General features: G+C 44.0%; 1 protein-coding gene across 1 annotated transcript in view; it reads right to left on the bottom strand.

Annotated features, from left to right (window-relative positions):
- The window catches only part of mettl15 (methyltransferase 15, mitochondrial 12S rRNA N4-cytidine), a 41,303-nt gene that overhangs the window by 8,948 nt on the left and 14,296 nt on the right, over positions 1-18,059 (bottom strand). Inside the window, 1 exon segment of the mRNA XM_040200160.2 lies at positions 12,215-12,351. Within this exon segment, the coding sequence (XP_040056094.2) occupies positions 12,215-12,351 (137 nt within the window).

The following is an 18,059-nucleotide window of genomic DNA, read 5'->3' as shown; positions in this document are numbered from 1 at the left end:
TGCACACCGATTAATTGATCTACTACTCTATTTAAAATATCTAGAAAATTCAAATCATTGTTGGTAATCATTCCTGCAGAATTTGCACAGTGGTTCTGAGAGCTTCAAAGCGTTGTGTGGCATTTTAAAAGTTGTTTCTCTTCATCTACTCCTACTCCCATACGAAGCGCAAGGCAGCGTCTGGGCATGTGAAGCCCACAGGGCAAAAGGGTTTCCCTTCCTTTGGCCAATAGAGTATTGAAGAAGATAAACATTGTTCCTTTGACAACAGACTTTGCAATTTTAAAAAATTTCATTTTTAAATTGCAATTGATTGATTGTTCAGCCCGTTTTATACAAAAACATGTACATTTATATGTAAACATGTACATCTATGTAGTAGTTGTCCGTTTGACCGGCAACAAGGACTTATGTTGGGTGACAAAAACAAAAAGCAAGTTGTTTGCATCTCTGCATCAGTACAACTTGTGTACTTGTGTACCAGAGAGCCCATTTTTTGGTATCACTGGTGCACCTCAATATGGAATATATATATAAACAATGACTCCACCTTTCTCGGAATTAACCAGGGGCATGCAAGGAAAGAACATGGGTCCTTTATTTGAAAACCCACCAAGGACCAAATGGCAAGGGAGCATCTCGCCCACACTGCAAGGGCCTTCCTCTGCTTTTTGTTGTTATTCACCATCCTGCACCATGATTGATTTGTTGAAAAATCCATAGTAAAGGCTTTGTTGTTCTCTCTCATCAACTGCGCAAGGCTTTTCTTAAACTTCCTCCTCCCTAACCCTCTACCTTTATTTTGGTGTTTGTTTGTTGATAGTTTACCAAGTTTATATTTCATTAGTTTTAAAAAACTTGAGACATTCTGTATTTTGGTGCAGCTGTGCTGCAGCATGATCGTGTTCCTTCAAGGCAGGTTACTAAAAAACAGCAACTAAAAAATACACCACAGGAGAGCCGTATCTCAGGCACGACACACAGGCATTGAACTTGGGAGGTAAATAAACAAATCGGGTTACCTGTATATTGCTAATCTGAGAGAACTTTGAAACTTGATTGGACACACAAGTCAACAAACAAGTCATGCAAGATCCCAAGTGTATCTCTGTGGTGGCGGGCGTGGTTTTGCTCAGCTGCAGAGGGGACGGAGAAGGGAGTGGTTCGGGGAACAGTGCCAGGAGGAGGCATAATTGGCCTCAGGTGGGATTAATTGTTGTGTGTGTTTGTCCTTAAGAAGGGGAGATCCGGCAACAGCAGGGGTGCTGAGGCGAGGAGGCTGGAGCCGGTTGTGTGCTGCTGTTGAGCATAAAATAAAGACTGTATAAATGGAACCGACTGCATCTTCGTCATTCCGAGACCCCCCCATAGGTCGAACCTGCCACAGTGGCGGCTAACGTGGCTTGGGGGAGGACAGGGCGGATGACGGACACCAGCTGGGAATGCCGGCCCACCCGCTTGTGGTGCTCGGCCAGATGATCGGAGAGCTGGCGGCCTTCCAGAGGGAGCAGGCAGAGGTCAGCCGACAGTTCCTGGGGGCGCTCCAGGCCCAGGTGGGGAGGCAGGCCCAAGCGCTGGAACAGCTGGCCGCACGCCCCGCGTCCGCGCCAGCGATGCATAGGCCCGCAGGGCTCACCGGTCTCACGCTCCACCGGATGGCGGCGGAGGACGACGTCCAGGCGTTTCTGGAGGCGGGAGCGACGTACCGCATTCCGGTAAGAATCCAGGGAGGTACACGCCAGGCGATGGTGGATTCGGGTTGTACGCAGTACGCATTGGTGGAGGCAGACCGGGTGAGAATACGGTGTGTGCATGGGGATGTTCACGAGTATCCTGTGGTATCGGTGGAAATTAGATATGCGGGGAAAAAGCATAGAATGAAGGTCGCGGTTAGATCCCGCCTGACGCAGCCCGTCATTTTGGGTACAGATTGGCCGGGGTTTGATAAGCTAATGGGGCGGGGCTGCGGGGGTGCGTTCACGACCGACAGAGTTATGCGAGATGTGTGCTGTGCTCAGCGGTGCCGCGGGGTCGTCCGACACTGCAGACGGGGAGGGGGAACCCGCGGAGCCTCCCGTAGAGACTCCGCCGGCTCCCGAGTTATGATCCATGGAAGATTTTCCACTCGAACAGTCTCGTGGCGATACCCTACGGTCAGTCTATGACCAAGTGATACGTATTGATGGTCATCTGGTGCGCCCTGACGCAGCGCAGTCATTTCCGCACTTTTCATTGATTAGGGACAGACTGTATAAAGTGAGTCGTGACACTCGGACGGGGCAGGAAAACAGTTGCTGGTGCCAAAAAGCCGCCGGGAAATGATTTTCCAGGCGGCTCACTATAACCCGATGGCTGGTCACATGGGATACGAAAAAACGCTAGACCGGATAATGACCCGATTTTATTGGCCAGGCATAAAATTATTATTCTGCCCGGAATGTCAGTTAGTGAACGCTCCGGCCATTCCGAGGGCGCCATTGTGTCCTCTGCCGTTCGTGGAGGTCCCGTTCGAGCGAATCGGCATGGATCTCATCGGGCCGTTTCACCGGAGCGCACGCGGATATCGCTTTGTGTTAGTCCTCATGGATTACGCAACGCGATATCCAGAGGCAGAGCCGTTGCGCAATATCTCTGCAAAGAGCGTCGTGCAGGCTCTGTTTCAGGTCATCTCCCGAGTTGGAATACCTAAAGAGATTCTGACTGACCAGGGCACCTTGTTCATATCGCGCACACTGAGAGAACTTTACGGGTTATTGGGCATTAAGTCCATTCGTACTAGCGTGTATCACCCGCAGACGGATGGGCTGGTGGAGCGTATGAATAAGACTCTGACGTCCATGATCCGTAATTTATTAGCGAAGATGAACGCAATTGGGACCACTGGCTTGACCCTCTGTTGTTTGCAGTGCGGGAGGTCCCCCAGGCCTCCACAGGATTTTCTCCCTTTGAACTTTTGTTTGGCAGGACGCCGCGAGGGGTGCTGGACCTAATTAAAGAAAACTGGGAGGAAGGTCCAAACCCCTGCAAGAATGAGATCCAGTACGTCCTGGACCTGCGAGCAAAACACACTGGGCCGGATGTCACGAGAGAATTTGCTGCAGGCCCAGGAGCGACAACAACGACTGTACGACAGAGGGGCCAGGCTGCGACGATTCACATCGGGAGAAAAGGTACTTGTATTACTTCCTTCTTCCAACTCTAAACTCCTAGCCAAGTGGCAAGGGCCCTTTGAGGTCACACGGCAGGTGGGGGACGTCGACTACGAGGTGGTGCGGTCTGACAGGGGCGGGGGTACACAGATATACCACCTGAACCTCCTGAAAGCCTGCAGGGGGGTGGAGTCTGTCTCTCTGGTCTCTACGGTATCGGAAAGGGAGGAGCTGGGGCCCTCCCTCGAGAGGGAGCCAGAGGGCGGATGTTGCCAGGTTGCAGGAGCAGTTTGCTAATGTGTTCTCTCCCTTGCCAGGCCGGACCGACCTCATAGTACACAGTATCGAGACGCCCCTGGGCGTGACGGTTAGGTCACGACCCTACAGGTTGCCCGAACACAAGAAAGAAGTGGTTCGGAGGGAATTGGCGAGTATGTTGGAGTTGGGGGTAAGAGAAGAGTCCAACAGTGCCTGGTGCAGCCCCATCCAGAAGGATGGATCTGTACGGTTCTGCATGGACTATCGCAGGGTGAATGACGTGTCACGGTTCGATGCCTACCCAATGCCCCGACTCGACGAACTCCTGGACCGGCTAGGCACTGCACGTTTCTTCACGAATACTGGATTTAACCAAGGGCTACTGGCAGATTCCTCTGTCGCCAGAGTCCAAGGAGAAAAGGGCATTCTCAACCCCGTACGGTTTGTACCAATTTACCACACTTTGGGTTATTTGGGGTCCCGGCCATGTTTCAGCGCTTCATGGATCGGGTGCTGCGTACGCACGCTGCATATGACGCCGCCTACCTGGACGTTGTCATTATCCACAGCACCACCTGGGGGGAGCTTGTGCGGCAGGTGGGCGCAGTGCTGGAGGCGCTGGAACGGGCGGGGCTCACCGCCAACCCAGGGAAGTGTGCAGTTGGATGGGTGGAGGTACGGTATTTAGGGTACCACTTGGGGGGCGGGCAGGTGCGCCCTCAGGTGGACAAGACGGCAGCTATTGCAGCCTGCCAGCTGACAAAAAAAGAGGTGAGGTGGTTCTTGGGGCTGGCGGGGTATTACAGGCGGTTCATCCCCGGCTTCCCGGACCTCACCAGCCCCTTGACCGACCTGACCCGGAAAGGTGCGCCAGATCCGGTCCAGTGGTCGGATCACAGCCTTTTAATTTCAAGGTGGTCCATAGGCCGGGGGCGCAGATGGCTGTGGCTGATTTCCTCTCCCGCTCCTGAAAGGGGGGGGGGGGGCGGTCGTGTGCTGCTGTTGAGCATAAAATAAAGACTGTATAAATGGAACCGACTGCATCTTCGTCATTCTGAGACCCCCCCATAGGTCGAACCTGCCACGATCTCCTTTGGCGTTGGATGAGTGAAAAGAGCTGTGAAAAGCCAGTTTCAGTTTGGAAACTGATAGTTTGCACGACTGTTTTCAACATTCATAAGTATTGTTCGGCAGCAAGGAGGCTTGTGCTGGTTACAACATTTCACTCACAGGTTTCACATACTGCCACATTGCATTGAGAGGGGAACCCTTGGATCTCTTCAACAAGTGCAAACCGGCAACCAACTATTTGTGTTTGTTAGTGTGCATTTATAAATGCACAAAGCCAAACGGAATGCTGCGACTAAGCAGCATAACTCTGCTGCACATTCAAAGACAGAAAAAAGATAATAATCGCACTACCGACAGGCGAGAAAGGCGATTCAGAGCAGTGAATTAAACGCTGGATTCCGGGTGTGTTTTTTAATTTTTCTAGATTACTGGTCATTTAGCTGGTTTAAATTTTTGCCCGGGGAGCAATTAGGGGTTAGGTGTCTTGATCAGGGACACTTCGACATGGGACATGGAGCAGCCGGGGCTCAAACCGTCAACCTTGCGGTTCCCGGCGCCCCCGCTCTCCCGACCCCGTGTGTTATGTGTTGCAACTTAACACTCACTGCATCGACATACAATCACCCACTTTTCTACAATAACGGACCTGTTGTCCACTTATATCGTTTTTCAAGATATTTTACTTTGTTGCAGTGCGCATGACAACATTGTTTACATTCTGCAACTGTTTCATACATTCCGGTTTCTCCTTACATTGTGTGTGTTTATTTTTGGAGGTCATTATAATTTCATAAATAACATTTAATATAATAGCACAATATGCCCATATAAAAGGCTCAGTTGCAACAAAATAAAACAAAAAAAATACAGTGAAACCTTTACAATATTAAAAATACAGTGAGAAAGACATTCACCCTGGCACTAATTGACAAGCTTTCAGTGGTTGTTAGCGATGGTGCAAACTATTAGACTCGTTGGGCTCCTCCAAAATGTAAATATCTTTGACTGCCTTATGGATACATCAGGTGGGTAGTTACTGTTTCCCAACACTCTAAAAAATGTCACCGTAAATTAACGGTATTTTACTGGCAGCAAGGATACCAGGAATTTACCGTTATTTTACGGTATAATACCGTAAACAGTTTTTACACTGTTACTGTAGAAGGGATTACTGTATGTTACTGTAAACTTGAACGAATTTTACTGGGAATTAACTGCTATTTACTGGCAGTCGACACTAGTAACTCACTGTTTTATTTACAGTGCTCTACCGTAATTTATGGTGCTAGGGTTGTATATTGGATTACAGTTTGTTACCATACAATTGTGTTATAAATACCAGAATGTTACCGTTTAATTATAACCGTATACTTTTGCATTTAATTCCCCACAAATTTAAGAAAGACAACCAAACTAATTTCGGTCATAGTGGTTGGAGTTTATTAGATGCCTTTAAGACAAAAATGTTAGGCATTTGTAACAAAACATAAAATATGCCGTATGTATACAATAATAAAAAAATGAATCATAAAATCATTAGGAACAAGGTAAACTAACTGCAACAATACGCTATGGAACACTTTCAATTGACCGCAGCAAACGGCTGGCATCCTTAGTCCCTCTGTAAAACAAACCAAAATAAAATATTTAGAAACACTGTCATTGGTAAAATATTAAAATTACAAAGTTGAGGAAGACAACAAGATGTAAGGAAGGAGAATGTTAATCATGCCAGGCAAACACTTACCAACTTTACTTGGAGAGACGAGGCAATGAGAAACTCAACTCCGATGTTGAACTGCACAGGTGTTCTGGATGAACTGAGAAGTCTGTCTGACGTCACGTTCAGGAGCAGTCGGTCACGATTAACACTCAAATGACTTTTAGGTAATGAACACTTTGAATAATACAAATATTTATAATCTTTACATTCTGCCTAGTGAAATGACAGCGAATGCGGCACATGGGATAGGGAGGGTGTGCTGTGCAGCACATGGTTGGCGGTTTGAATCCTGGCTGCTCCCTGTGCCAAGTTGAAGTGTCACTGAGCAAGACACCTAACCCCCAATTACTCCACATAAAATGATGTCAAACCATGGGCGTTTTGGATAAAAGTGACAGCTGCATGTATAGTAATGTCCTGTAAGTCAAAGTCATCATCGTATCTCATGAGATACTATCTCGTTATGATGACTTACAGGACCTGTTTTTCCAGTGGCTGACATTGGCTTCCATACATTAACCTACAAAAGATGTAGATGGATTGTGAGTCACTGCACTTGTATGTGTATTTCCACCACTTCATAAAATACATGTAACATGCAGTTGAATTACGGTAGTCTGCTATTATTGTAAATTGACAGGTTTAACTGTTTATTCATGACATTGGCCGTTAATTTACAAGCAAGGGATGGAAATTTAACTGTTACTGTTATTATGACATACTGTAAGATACCGTTAGAAATGCACCGTAAATTTACAGCAATTTGTTACAGTGAACTATAAAAGACATTTTAGTTCTGTATCAGAGGCTTTGATTTATTCCATTTTGAATTACAGGAGGCCCCGTGCGCCAAAATATTAAACTTCAACCATGTCATGGATTTAGTGATCAAGGTTACCGATCTCATTGATGGGGCAGATCTCTCAAGGTTATAGCCTTTTAGGATGAAGTCAGCACGGCTCATGGGGACTTACAGAGTCATACTGAGATCAGATGGATGAGCTGCAGGAAGGGCTTGGAAAGAGGTTCTTCTCCGCTGCACACTGATATCTCTGTGTTCACGGAGGAAAGCATTCAATATGGTACAAATGTTCACCGTACCAAACGCAGGGTACAGGTTTTCTCAGCCAAGGCCTTCCTATCAAATATTACCTTGCATATGACAACTATGCACATAAGGGCATTTCATCGTCAGGAAGACCTGTTCAAGGAATTTAACTTGAAAGTTTGGTACACTTTCTTGGCTGTGAAGAGATGCACGAAAGATACATACAAGTACAGAGCTGACAACACTGATGCAGCAGTTCAAGATCCCTTTTCTACCCCATGCATGCAGCCACAAATGACGTTCTTCATTAACGTTGCACAGCAGCAGGAGTATCTCATTGAGACACAACTTTATACTGATCCACCTGTGGGTGAGGGTCTTTGGCTTTTGAGATAAATGTATGCTTGTTTGAAATATGCCATGGAATTACTGGCGAGAAGAGAAATTCCCTTCAAGCATGAATATTAATTGTTGTACCCAGTATTGGCGATAAACTTTGAACCACCATTGATTGATGACTTTTGAAACACCGCTGCGCTGAAATACCAGTACATCACTCGTAAATGTTATGGTTTTGTGCTTGTTGTAGGCTTACTAAATAAATACAAGCATTAAAACTTTTTTTTTTTAAATGGTCAAGTAAACTTGTTAAAAATTATATAAGTTGCTACAATCAATAGAGGGAGCATTCTACTAGCTAAAGTACATGGTCTCAATGCAGCCCTCTGGTAGTGAGGATTGCATTTTTTTGGCAATCTTCATCAGAGCTCATCCCTGACCTACAGTGAACGAGTGACTCATCTGCATGGCCAGGGGAGCAGAAGGTTGAATGGTGGGCAGCTTTCCAATGAGTGTTACACAAGTCGGGGCTGTGTGAAAACAATTGCGGAATACTTTCCTCATAGTGTTGGGGAATAGAAATATGTACTATCTCGCTTTTGTGGGCAGCTTGAGCGGGACCTCACAGCTTTATTTGGAGGAAGCTGTATCATAACCATCTAGGCGTATCATGTGATCAGGGAAATTCAAATTCTTTAGGCTGTGTCCACCCACACGCAGGTAATGAACGAACCTTCCACTGACACTGCAACTTCTTCACCAACATGTTTTTGTAAGCTACTGAAGGATTTAAAAATATGCAAAACAGTTATATAACATTACTAAATTATTAACTTCTTTATGTGGCGTAGACACAGTGTCTTACGTAAGGTCTTATATTATTAAAGAGGACAAGTTTCCGTGGTGTATGTGCTGAGGTCCAAGTGTGGGCTCATAATTGCTTAAGTGATCGGAGCTATTTTTAGTCCAACATTGACATCATGCATAAAGTTTTTGTTGTTCCGGCATACCGGTGGATTAACCCATCACTGAATACGATCTTCCAAAAACTCCCAGGGCCTTGTGTACTACCGCTTTTGTGCCCACTTCATGGCGAGGTACGTACAAACTGAGTTTCCCATAAAGAGATGGGAGGGGACGCATAAAGTGTGCCTCATTAAACATTCCGCGGTATGTACAGAAACTGTCTGTGAAAGCACACCGGTAAAAAATCTCCGCCTCTTAAAAGCAGGTGTAAACCACAACTCGGGTTTCCTCTCATATGCCTCCTGGTGAAGTGGCAGCAGTGATCCGAGCCAGACGGCGACGCAGGCCAAGGAGACGAGCTGAATGGGTTTTTGCCACAAGGATCGCACTTTTTTCAGTTGAGCGAACACAATATTATAATAATTATGTGTTACAGATGAAGCAGCAATATCACAGTTACTGGAAGAAATCAAAGATGACGTTGCATCTCCGACTCATTCGGACTCACTCACTCAGCGTTCACATTCCATTCCAGCAGTTGTTAAACTCTTTGCTACATTACACTGATTGGCATTGGGATCATTTCAAGCAGTCACAGCACCAGCAGAGGGAATATCTCAGTCTGTATCACAGCACGAGTACTTCACGCTTTGCTACAGCGCACTAGTCAATACACACATTTACCCACCACTGATGCCCAAAAAACACATCAACTTCGTTGTTGCTGCATTTCTGTTTTTTTGTGTTTTGACTTTGGCGGATCCGTGATAAAAAGAGAGAAGGAGGTCCGTTCACTCGCAATGTGCTGTATAGTGGGCGGAGAAAGGCCCAGATTACCCGATGAGCTGCAGGTTTTGTATCACAGCGTGCGGATGGTGTGTTCAATGGTGGATCCAACAGCCAAAAATAAATGTTGCTATATAACTATTTACGTTGTAGCGTCCTCATTTAGTGAAGAATGGGTAAAACTAACTAACTTAGAACTAATTTTTAAATGGATCAATAATAAACCATCAAGTTCAACATTGTTTAATTTTCATGAAGCATAACATTTCACTAGACTTTAAAATTTCCTCTGTTAGCGAAATATTTCCTTCCATAAACTTGGTCTTGTCCATGAGGAACATCTTTGAAACATCTCAATGTATCACATTTCCTCATCCAAATGCAATTATTAATGTGGCAAAATGATATTGTAAGACAGCAAGCTACAGGTTCTGACCAGTGAGGTGCGAAGGCCTTCCTCAAAACTTCCGTCAAGGAACTTAAACCTAAACAGGAATGAACCGTATTTGGTACTAAATATCACATCTGTCTTTTAATACACTTACCAACAACTCTGGTGACTAATAATTCCACAGTTACAGCAAGTGAATATTAGGGCTCAACTTTTTAAATATGGGCAACTAGCAAAGGAACACTGAGAGGTTATTTGGTATTAGGAGGCTTTGAGATATAACAAGGTTTCTTTCAGTTCTATTTTTGCAGCTTTGGTGCGACAAAAGCTGTGCAACCCTTTTGTGAATTTGCCCTTCAGTTTAGACCTCAGAAACCTTCAAAGCAAACTCAGTTGGAGCGCTCGTGTTTTCAACACGATGCTGCCTTTTCAAAAATCAAGCCTGAAATATTCCCTTGTATTGACCCGCTCAGTTCCTTTACTTGCAAGCAAGACAAGATGCCGATTGATTGTTTTCAGCAGCTGAGAAGTGAGGAAAATATCTACATTCCACAGAGGTAGAAAAGGAAGAAAAATGCATTTTGTCTAATATTTCCCTTCAGTTGACCTAATGTGTGTTATAGAAATTGTGAATTTTGTAATCTTATGGCTGCTCTCTTGTTGGTGGCCTTGCCATTGTCTCCTTAATAAAGGAATCAATAACCGTTAAAAGCTTTCATACGGGTTTTCCACTTTACCAGCTCCGACAGCGTTGCTGCGCCCGCTTAAGCCCCTGGGCCGATTTGCTGCAGTGACTGGTGAGATCCCACAGCAAGACGGTCTCCATTTTATTGTCTTCATTTCCCGGCTGAAAGGCATTATTTGTGAACAGCAAATAATTGTGGACAGTTTGAAAAATACAGCAATCTAGCCTCCCTTGGATGGCCGACTTGAGTTCTGTATTGAATCATGCATGGACCAAGACATTTGGTTGGGTTTTTCTTTCTATGGTGGAAAAAAAATTGTGCGTGACACAGTCGGTCAGCAGCTGGTTGCATAAATGTTCAACCCAGAGTGAAATGTCGTTGCAATACAACGTCGTCTAGAATGAGACTCGCCAGTGCCACAAAACAAAATACCCCCCGAAAATGCGGTTCCTCCCCTTAATCTCAACTAAAGACATTACATTTTTACATTACAGGTCATTTAGCTGATGCTTTTATCCAAAGCGACTTACATTACATTTTTAACCCATGGCTTTTACATTTTGCCCAGGGGGCAATTAGGGGTGAGGCGATGTTTGCCTGCGCTTTTCAATGATGCTTGGTGTCTTTTTAGATTCATAACATTTATAGTGGGCACAACTACTGCGTGGCTTCAAGAACAGGGACGTCATAGCAACAACAGGAATGGTGAAAAGCAGAGATTGAAAGATTGTGAGGCTCAACCTGCAGGAGACAAATCCTATTAAAGACATCTCTGAACAGAAGGTAACTTTCACTCGCTGATGCTTTTAAATAAACGTTACGAGGTAAAATTATTCAACTTTTGATACGGTTTTACTTTCCGCAAGAAATGGGAGAACAGAGGAGAGAGAAAATCTTCTAGCCCTGTTGCGTGGATGCAGTGCGCAGGCAGCCCGGGTCTTTTACTCAGGCTCCCAATAATATTGGTTAATTGCTAGATTTCTCTAGCTTCTCTCAACTTGCATCACGGGTAGGCGTGGAAGAGTTTACATCAGGGGTATATTGCCGGTGACAGAATACAAGGTTCTCATTCTCTCTCTCTCTCTTAATTGTCATTCCCTGCTCACAGGCAAATCTCTCCGGCAGATTCCCTTGAGAGAGGTTTCCCCAGAATCTACGTAAAAGGATTCCTTCCCACGCCGCGGTCTTAGGAACATCTCATTTTCATCCTCCCGCGCCTTGCTCACACACACACACACACACACACACACTCCCTCTCACCCTGGCATAGTGTCCTCGTGTCTCCCTGTTCTCTCATTTTCTTTTGCTCTCTCCACTTTTTAACTTCTCTGGGCTTCTCTCTACTTGCCGCCCTCCCTCCCCTCCTTCCTTGTAGATCCTCCGTGGGAGGCAGCATCTCCTTCACACTGCAGGCGTGGGCCCTTACTCTGACAAATGACATGCCGGGCCCACCAGCTTTGCGTGGGGGGGGAGTAAAGCTTTAAGTTAAGAAGGAGGAATGGATTTGATTGGGTGGTGAAACTCAGGGGCTGTATCTTGGCGAGCAGTATTTGATCGGGCTCAGAATATGCAAGAAGTGAGAAACACAGGGAGAGCTGCAATACTAAATCACACCTACAGTATGTTTAAAGAAATAATGACCACAAATCAAACACTGCTCAGAATGGTAAAGATGTCAGCTGCAACAAAACAAACGTATGGTACAGTTATTTAGTATAAACATTTGTCGAGACAGATTGTAACGTAAGCTTTTGCTTGCGTTTTGGTCTAGTTGATGTTTCACAATAAATCACTTACGAGTGTTCCTTGGCTAACTGCCGGGCCAGAGAGATGGCTGCAGGATCTCGGTCCAAGGCCAGGACTGTGACGTCATGAACCATATTCAGTAATGCTTTGGTGTGACCACCTCCTCCAAATGTCAAGTCCAGGACCACCTACATGCAAGAAGGCAAGAAAACAACACATTCTTCTCACACCAGGACTCATATACATAATTAATCATTAGCTTCTCTTCACATTGTTAGTTGTTTATTGTTTATTTCACAGTGGTGCACTATAACTACTGTACCGGAATATTCCGGAATATCGGAATATTCTCAATTGGTCTCATCTCAGTATTTAAAGTTTAACTTGGTTGAAATCTGGATCCAATTTTTTCAACAGTATCATAAATGGCTGACAATGTCATTGACAAATTGTTGAAGGAGAATTCTCAATCTTAAATTAACCTGAGATTGGAGGCAACCCAAGATTGTGTGTAAGAAGGGGACGTAGACACGTTAACCATGGGATTGTGGGCTGTGCTTTTGAAGCCTTGTTTGGCATTTTATTCTTTCTCCATCGTGGATTTTGGGAGAGATCTGTTAAAATCATGGCGCTTTGCAACGAGAAAAAACGCTACAGGGTCGAGTTAAATGCAATGGAGCACAGATATACAATATATTCATTGTTAAGCCATCGTCATGAACTGAAAGAACACTGAGAAAAAGTAAGATAAAAACACGTACAACTCCCAGACCAGACAACGCCAACAGTCAATCACCATGGAGCCCTGAAACACATCACGCTTTTTCCTTCCAGAAATTGTTGACCGTATTAATCAGCATAAAACAGAGGAAAATAAATGTAACAAAAAAATGCTCCCGTGTATAGAGCTTTGACCGGGAATTTTCAATTGCCAATCACTTTTGCAGCTTCCCGTCAGAAGCCCAGATCAAAAGGCAAATTGGCAAATTGGTGCCAGCTGATTAAAGCCGCGAGCCAAGAAGATCGCAGATGTTTCACCGAGAAGGTAAAATATCCAGTCATCCAAAGAACAAAATACTAGAGTTTGGAGCACTTTACAGACAAATTGCAGTTTCTCTTCATGTGCTACTCTTAGAAAAAGAAAAGCTTCATTGTGAACAATCCAATAATCAGCTACCAAGCTAAAATCAGCAGACTCAATGGATTTGGTATTATGATCAATTTAGTTGTGAACATAAGCATACTCAACGTGGAGGCCGTCCTTATTTGCTGTCCGCTTGGGGAACCGGCACAATGACGGAATGACACAATGAGGAAGCACTGTAACCCGAGAGTTTATCTTTAGAAAGTTGATCATTTTAATGAATGTCAATCACCTAATTTTACCGTTACAATTTACTCTTATGACAATCTGAGGAAAAGACAGCTATATTACTAGGTGACTTCATGGCAACGGTAATACTTACTGAAATCAACGTGCTAGCTGAACCCTTCCTTCCGGGGCCATAATACAGCGCTGCGACCATTTGGTAGGGTCCTAATTTCAATATTCGCTTTGGCTGCCTGTTTGGTATTTCAGTACTAATGTGATACATTAGAAAAATGCCAAGCATTGATGGACCAACTCTTAAAGTGTAGATTAACTATTCTGATCAATCCTTCTCCAACCAGCAGAGGGGACGGGCTAAGAGTGTACTTATTAATCGTAATACCCTCCAGTTTTCCCTTTTGTACTTTTGCCCTCTGAAATAAAAAATAAATGAATGGATTAATGTCGTCTTCTCTTGTGCTGTGGTTTTGGTGCATTTTGCTACATTGATGAGTTGACAGCTGCCAGCAAAAAAGACTGTCATAGTTTTTATTGAAAAAGTATTAAAGCCATTTGGTTTCTCCAGTAGAGAATTTGTCAATAATTGAAAAATGAAAAATCAGCTGTGGTGACCTATGATTTGCACTGTATAGCATGCACTTTGTATTAACGGTTGAATAACTAGGTCCAAGGACCTGCCAACCACTGTGCCACAACATCGTGATGATCCGGCAGCAGTGAACTCCGCTGTATCCAGGGACTTGCACACAACAAAACGTCTCATGTCCGGTTACATCTCTGTGTAGAATTCGTGACCGCCTCTGCTACTAAAACAAAACTGCACTGACTGAACTGTCTGAGATTGTTTGAATAATTGGTTGGATTATGCTTCACTTTTTATTTTCTAAATGCCTGCTCTGGGATGTATCATGATGTCAGCAAATGACAGGGAGAAGATGTAAAATGACAAAAAAGGAAATGCAAGCTACTCCCGACGAAAACATTAAACATGTCGATTGATAGTGACGTTGAAGGTGGGGTGTGTGCGTGCATGTGTGAGGGAAGAAGTGATCAATGGCGGTTCCCTCTCCTTTCCAGCGCACAGCAGCAGATGGGGAGGGGGTGTGGGCTAGTGGGATGAGTCACACGCATAATGAACCTGCCTGTTGTGCTATTCAATATAAAAAAGGAAAACACAAACAGCAAAGTAGGCTGGGTTTTATGGAAACAGTCAACACAAGCAGCCAGGAGACAAACTGGTCCTCTACAGGAGTGTGCAGCACTGGTCACAACAATGCTTTGTCACAGCTTATGGAAGCTGTGGCCCAAATACCAAAAGTTAAAGCTTGTGCTGGTGCAAAACGATCGAGCAGAATGCCAACTGATGCTCAATGTTCTTCGATGTTGGTCGGTTGAAAATATAAATACTGTACGTTTATTCACATTTGTATCGCTGGTGCACTGAGCATTATGTATCATTACAGGGTTATGTACACGTTTCCCCCGTTTTTACTCATTAATATAAACGTATCTACACTCCTAATACACTAAACACACTAAAAGCTAACTGTGTAAAAATAAAAAATAAATGGAGAATTGGATGTTTACAAGGTGATTTATTGGATAAATTGAAAATCCTTCGCCTTGAAGCAAAACAAGCCAAAAGCTGGTGTGGAAATCTTCCCTCTTATTATTTTTTTTCAAAAGCCTGCTGCTTCTGCCACCAGATGGGCAAAACAACTTCTTGAAAATATTTGGTGAGAATGGCTTTGGCATTTGCAATGATGATTGACACCATGCAAGTCATTGATATCTCATACAGAGGGGTGCTGGCGAGGCTCCCACCTGGACAGGTTGGGACTGAGCCAGAACACAGCTGTGGGTCATCTCCGTCTCTACATACCGGGATCATACTTCAAAAACAAGTAATTACTCTAGTCTGTGTTTTGTCCTCCGTTTGGGGTGTGTAATATCTGCCTTTCCCAGCAGAGGGAATAGGAGAGTTAGGAGTGGTCCAAGTGGTGCAGACCGACACACGGAGGCTGCCAGGTGCTACAATGCAGGACGCTTCAACGGTCCCTCCGTAGAGTTCTTCCCAAAAAGAAAAATGTAAACACATCACCGTTTCTCGAGGCCATGTTAAAAGAATAACATGTGTTAGAGCTTCTATTTAGAGAGAGAACACGTATGATATGGGGAAAGGATTTTTTTTTTTTTTTTTTTTCCTTAATGAGTTTGAAAACCTTCAACAGCTCATAGAACAGTAAATAATATCCTGGCCATGTGGAAAAAAGGGCCTCATCTCAAGTCGTCGTATGGTGGAATTCATTAGGAAAAGGGGAACAGGAACCCGAGAGAAGGCTGAGTACTCACCTAAATCCTACTTGTGACTCCCCAGCCCAGGTCAGTTACAGTGGGGGATCTAAAATGTCATTGAGGGGAGTTTTTACAGATCTTGTTACACTAACACACAGACCATTAGGGAGACAGATACACAGGTACAGGATCGCTTTTCTTGCCGCGTCCGTTGCCATGGCAAGAGTGGAGGTAACCGGTTTGCATTTCTTTCTCTGTCACACAAAGTTCATGGCCAGATACAAGTGAGCACAAATCGTTGCCGGTTTGCAGCAAAAGAGCACGTTATGAATAGGTTAATAGAGTAATCACATTATGATTACTGGATTGATGACGACAAATTGTCTACATACCTGACCTCGGCCTTAATGCACCGGACATCAATCTCTCACTAAAAAACGCTGTTATGCTGAAGCTATGACAAGACTATGTTACAATAAAATACATTTAGAATCCCTTTATGTAAAAGAGGACTCTCTACGTTATTAAATGATTGAGATAGGTGTGTATATTAGTCCGGCACGTAGGAGGTGGAGGTGGGGTGTGTGGTGCACAAACAGATGGCCAGTGAGAGCAGACAAACTCTAAAGGCAGGAAAGCTTCCCCTAATTACTCTGTCAAGAGATATATTGATGGTGATCACCGATGTTGGAGAGGCACACACACACACTTTTGGCCGTATCTACCTAAATTCAAACTATGCTAAGCATACTTCCTTTGCGCCTGAGAGTGAGGAAGAGAGAGTGACTGAATAAGAGTAAGAGAGAGTGAGCAAGTGATACAGGAGCACCTAAATGTTGACAAAACTCCTCGCCAGAGGGCTGCTTCCAAATGCCTCTCTTTATGTTTAGATAATCTCTCCTTTGTCAGAGGAATGCTGAAGCTTTACCACAAAAAATGTCATTCTTCATCTATTCAGTGCCGTTTGTTCACTTTTGGCTTAAGTTCAAACAAAAGGGGGATACCTTGAGAAGGTATTTGAGCTAGTTAAGACAACTCGTATCTGCACAGAGAATAAGAATTGCATTTGCTAATTTGCCACGAACTGGGAGGTCGGATGTGAAACGAATGTGAGAATTGACAAACCCTTAAGAAGCCTTTTTTAGACTAAAAAAATGGTTTAGTATTTAAAAGTATGTAAATAGTATGTAAATATATATATTTTGTTATGTGGCCCCTGCTGTGTATGCCAATTAGAAACAGAAATGAAACTGTAGGAGTTTTGTTATGTCAACTTTATCAAAGTTCACATAAGGGCTACTCAACCTTTTCTTTCACTATTAAGGAAATACGGTCAGTTTTTGCGTGGGACAAAGTCTATGATGGGGGAAACTCACTAAACTATAAGGAAACGTCTTGTGACGGCTCGTTGCTTCCCTCTAGTAAGGAGGGGTAATGTTTTGGTATTTGCGAGAGTACAAAGAGATAATAGAATATACTTGTTTTTGTGTAATATTTGAACATTTTAGAGAATAAGGCCCTTCTGCTAGCCCCACAGTCCACGGTTTAATGTCATGAACACTAATGAAACGATAAATAGCATGAAATTTGGTGGTGATATTCATGGTCCCCAAAGGATGAGTTCTAATTAGATGAACTTTATCATGCTAATTGTGGATGACATATGATTAACTGTTTGCTGGTGTTGAGCAAATAGGAAAGGCAGTCAAATCCTCTAAACGCGCTACGAAAATACAAAAGCAAAACAACATTATTTCTCTATTTCTTTATCGTTTTAAACTAGGTTTCAAAAACTGCTATTGAATGTATAGGAAATTAAATCAGATTTTGATCAATGATTCCCATGCACTACAGGTATCGGCTTTACTCGCAGCGCTTAAGAAGCCATTTACTGCCTTTAAAACGGGGTTGGAAGGGGGGATTCGACTACATGTTATTGAAGTCCACAAACTTTATCCTAATTTTCTATCTTTTATCTTTGCTGAGCACCTATTTATCAGATCGCACTATGCAGATTGCAGGTTCTGCTCTCGTTTTCTTAAACAAGCCTGCTGGGCCGAATTGTTTGTTTTACTGGAAATGCTACGCGACCTACAGACATGTACTCACAGGTATAACAAGGCCAATACTGCCGGGGATAGAACTCAATCTTTTCAAACGCATGATTCAACATACAGGGTTACTGTGTAAACACTACTGACATGGTCACACGCACACAGACACACACACACACACACACACACACACAAACACGCACACTTCTTGGCAGTT

This window comes from Gasterosteus aculeatus, chromosome 12 (genome assembly GCF_964276395.1).
Source record: "Gasterosteus aculeatus chromosome 12, fGasAcu3.hap1.1, whole genome shotgun sequence".
Classification (NCBI taxonomy): domain Eukaryota; kingdom Metazoa; phylum Chordata; class Actinopteri; order Perciformes; family Gasterosteidae; genus Gasterosteus; species Gasterosteus aculeatus.
Note: the sequence above shows the minus strand (reverse complement) of the source record. Positions and strands in the feature narration are given on the sequence as shown.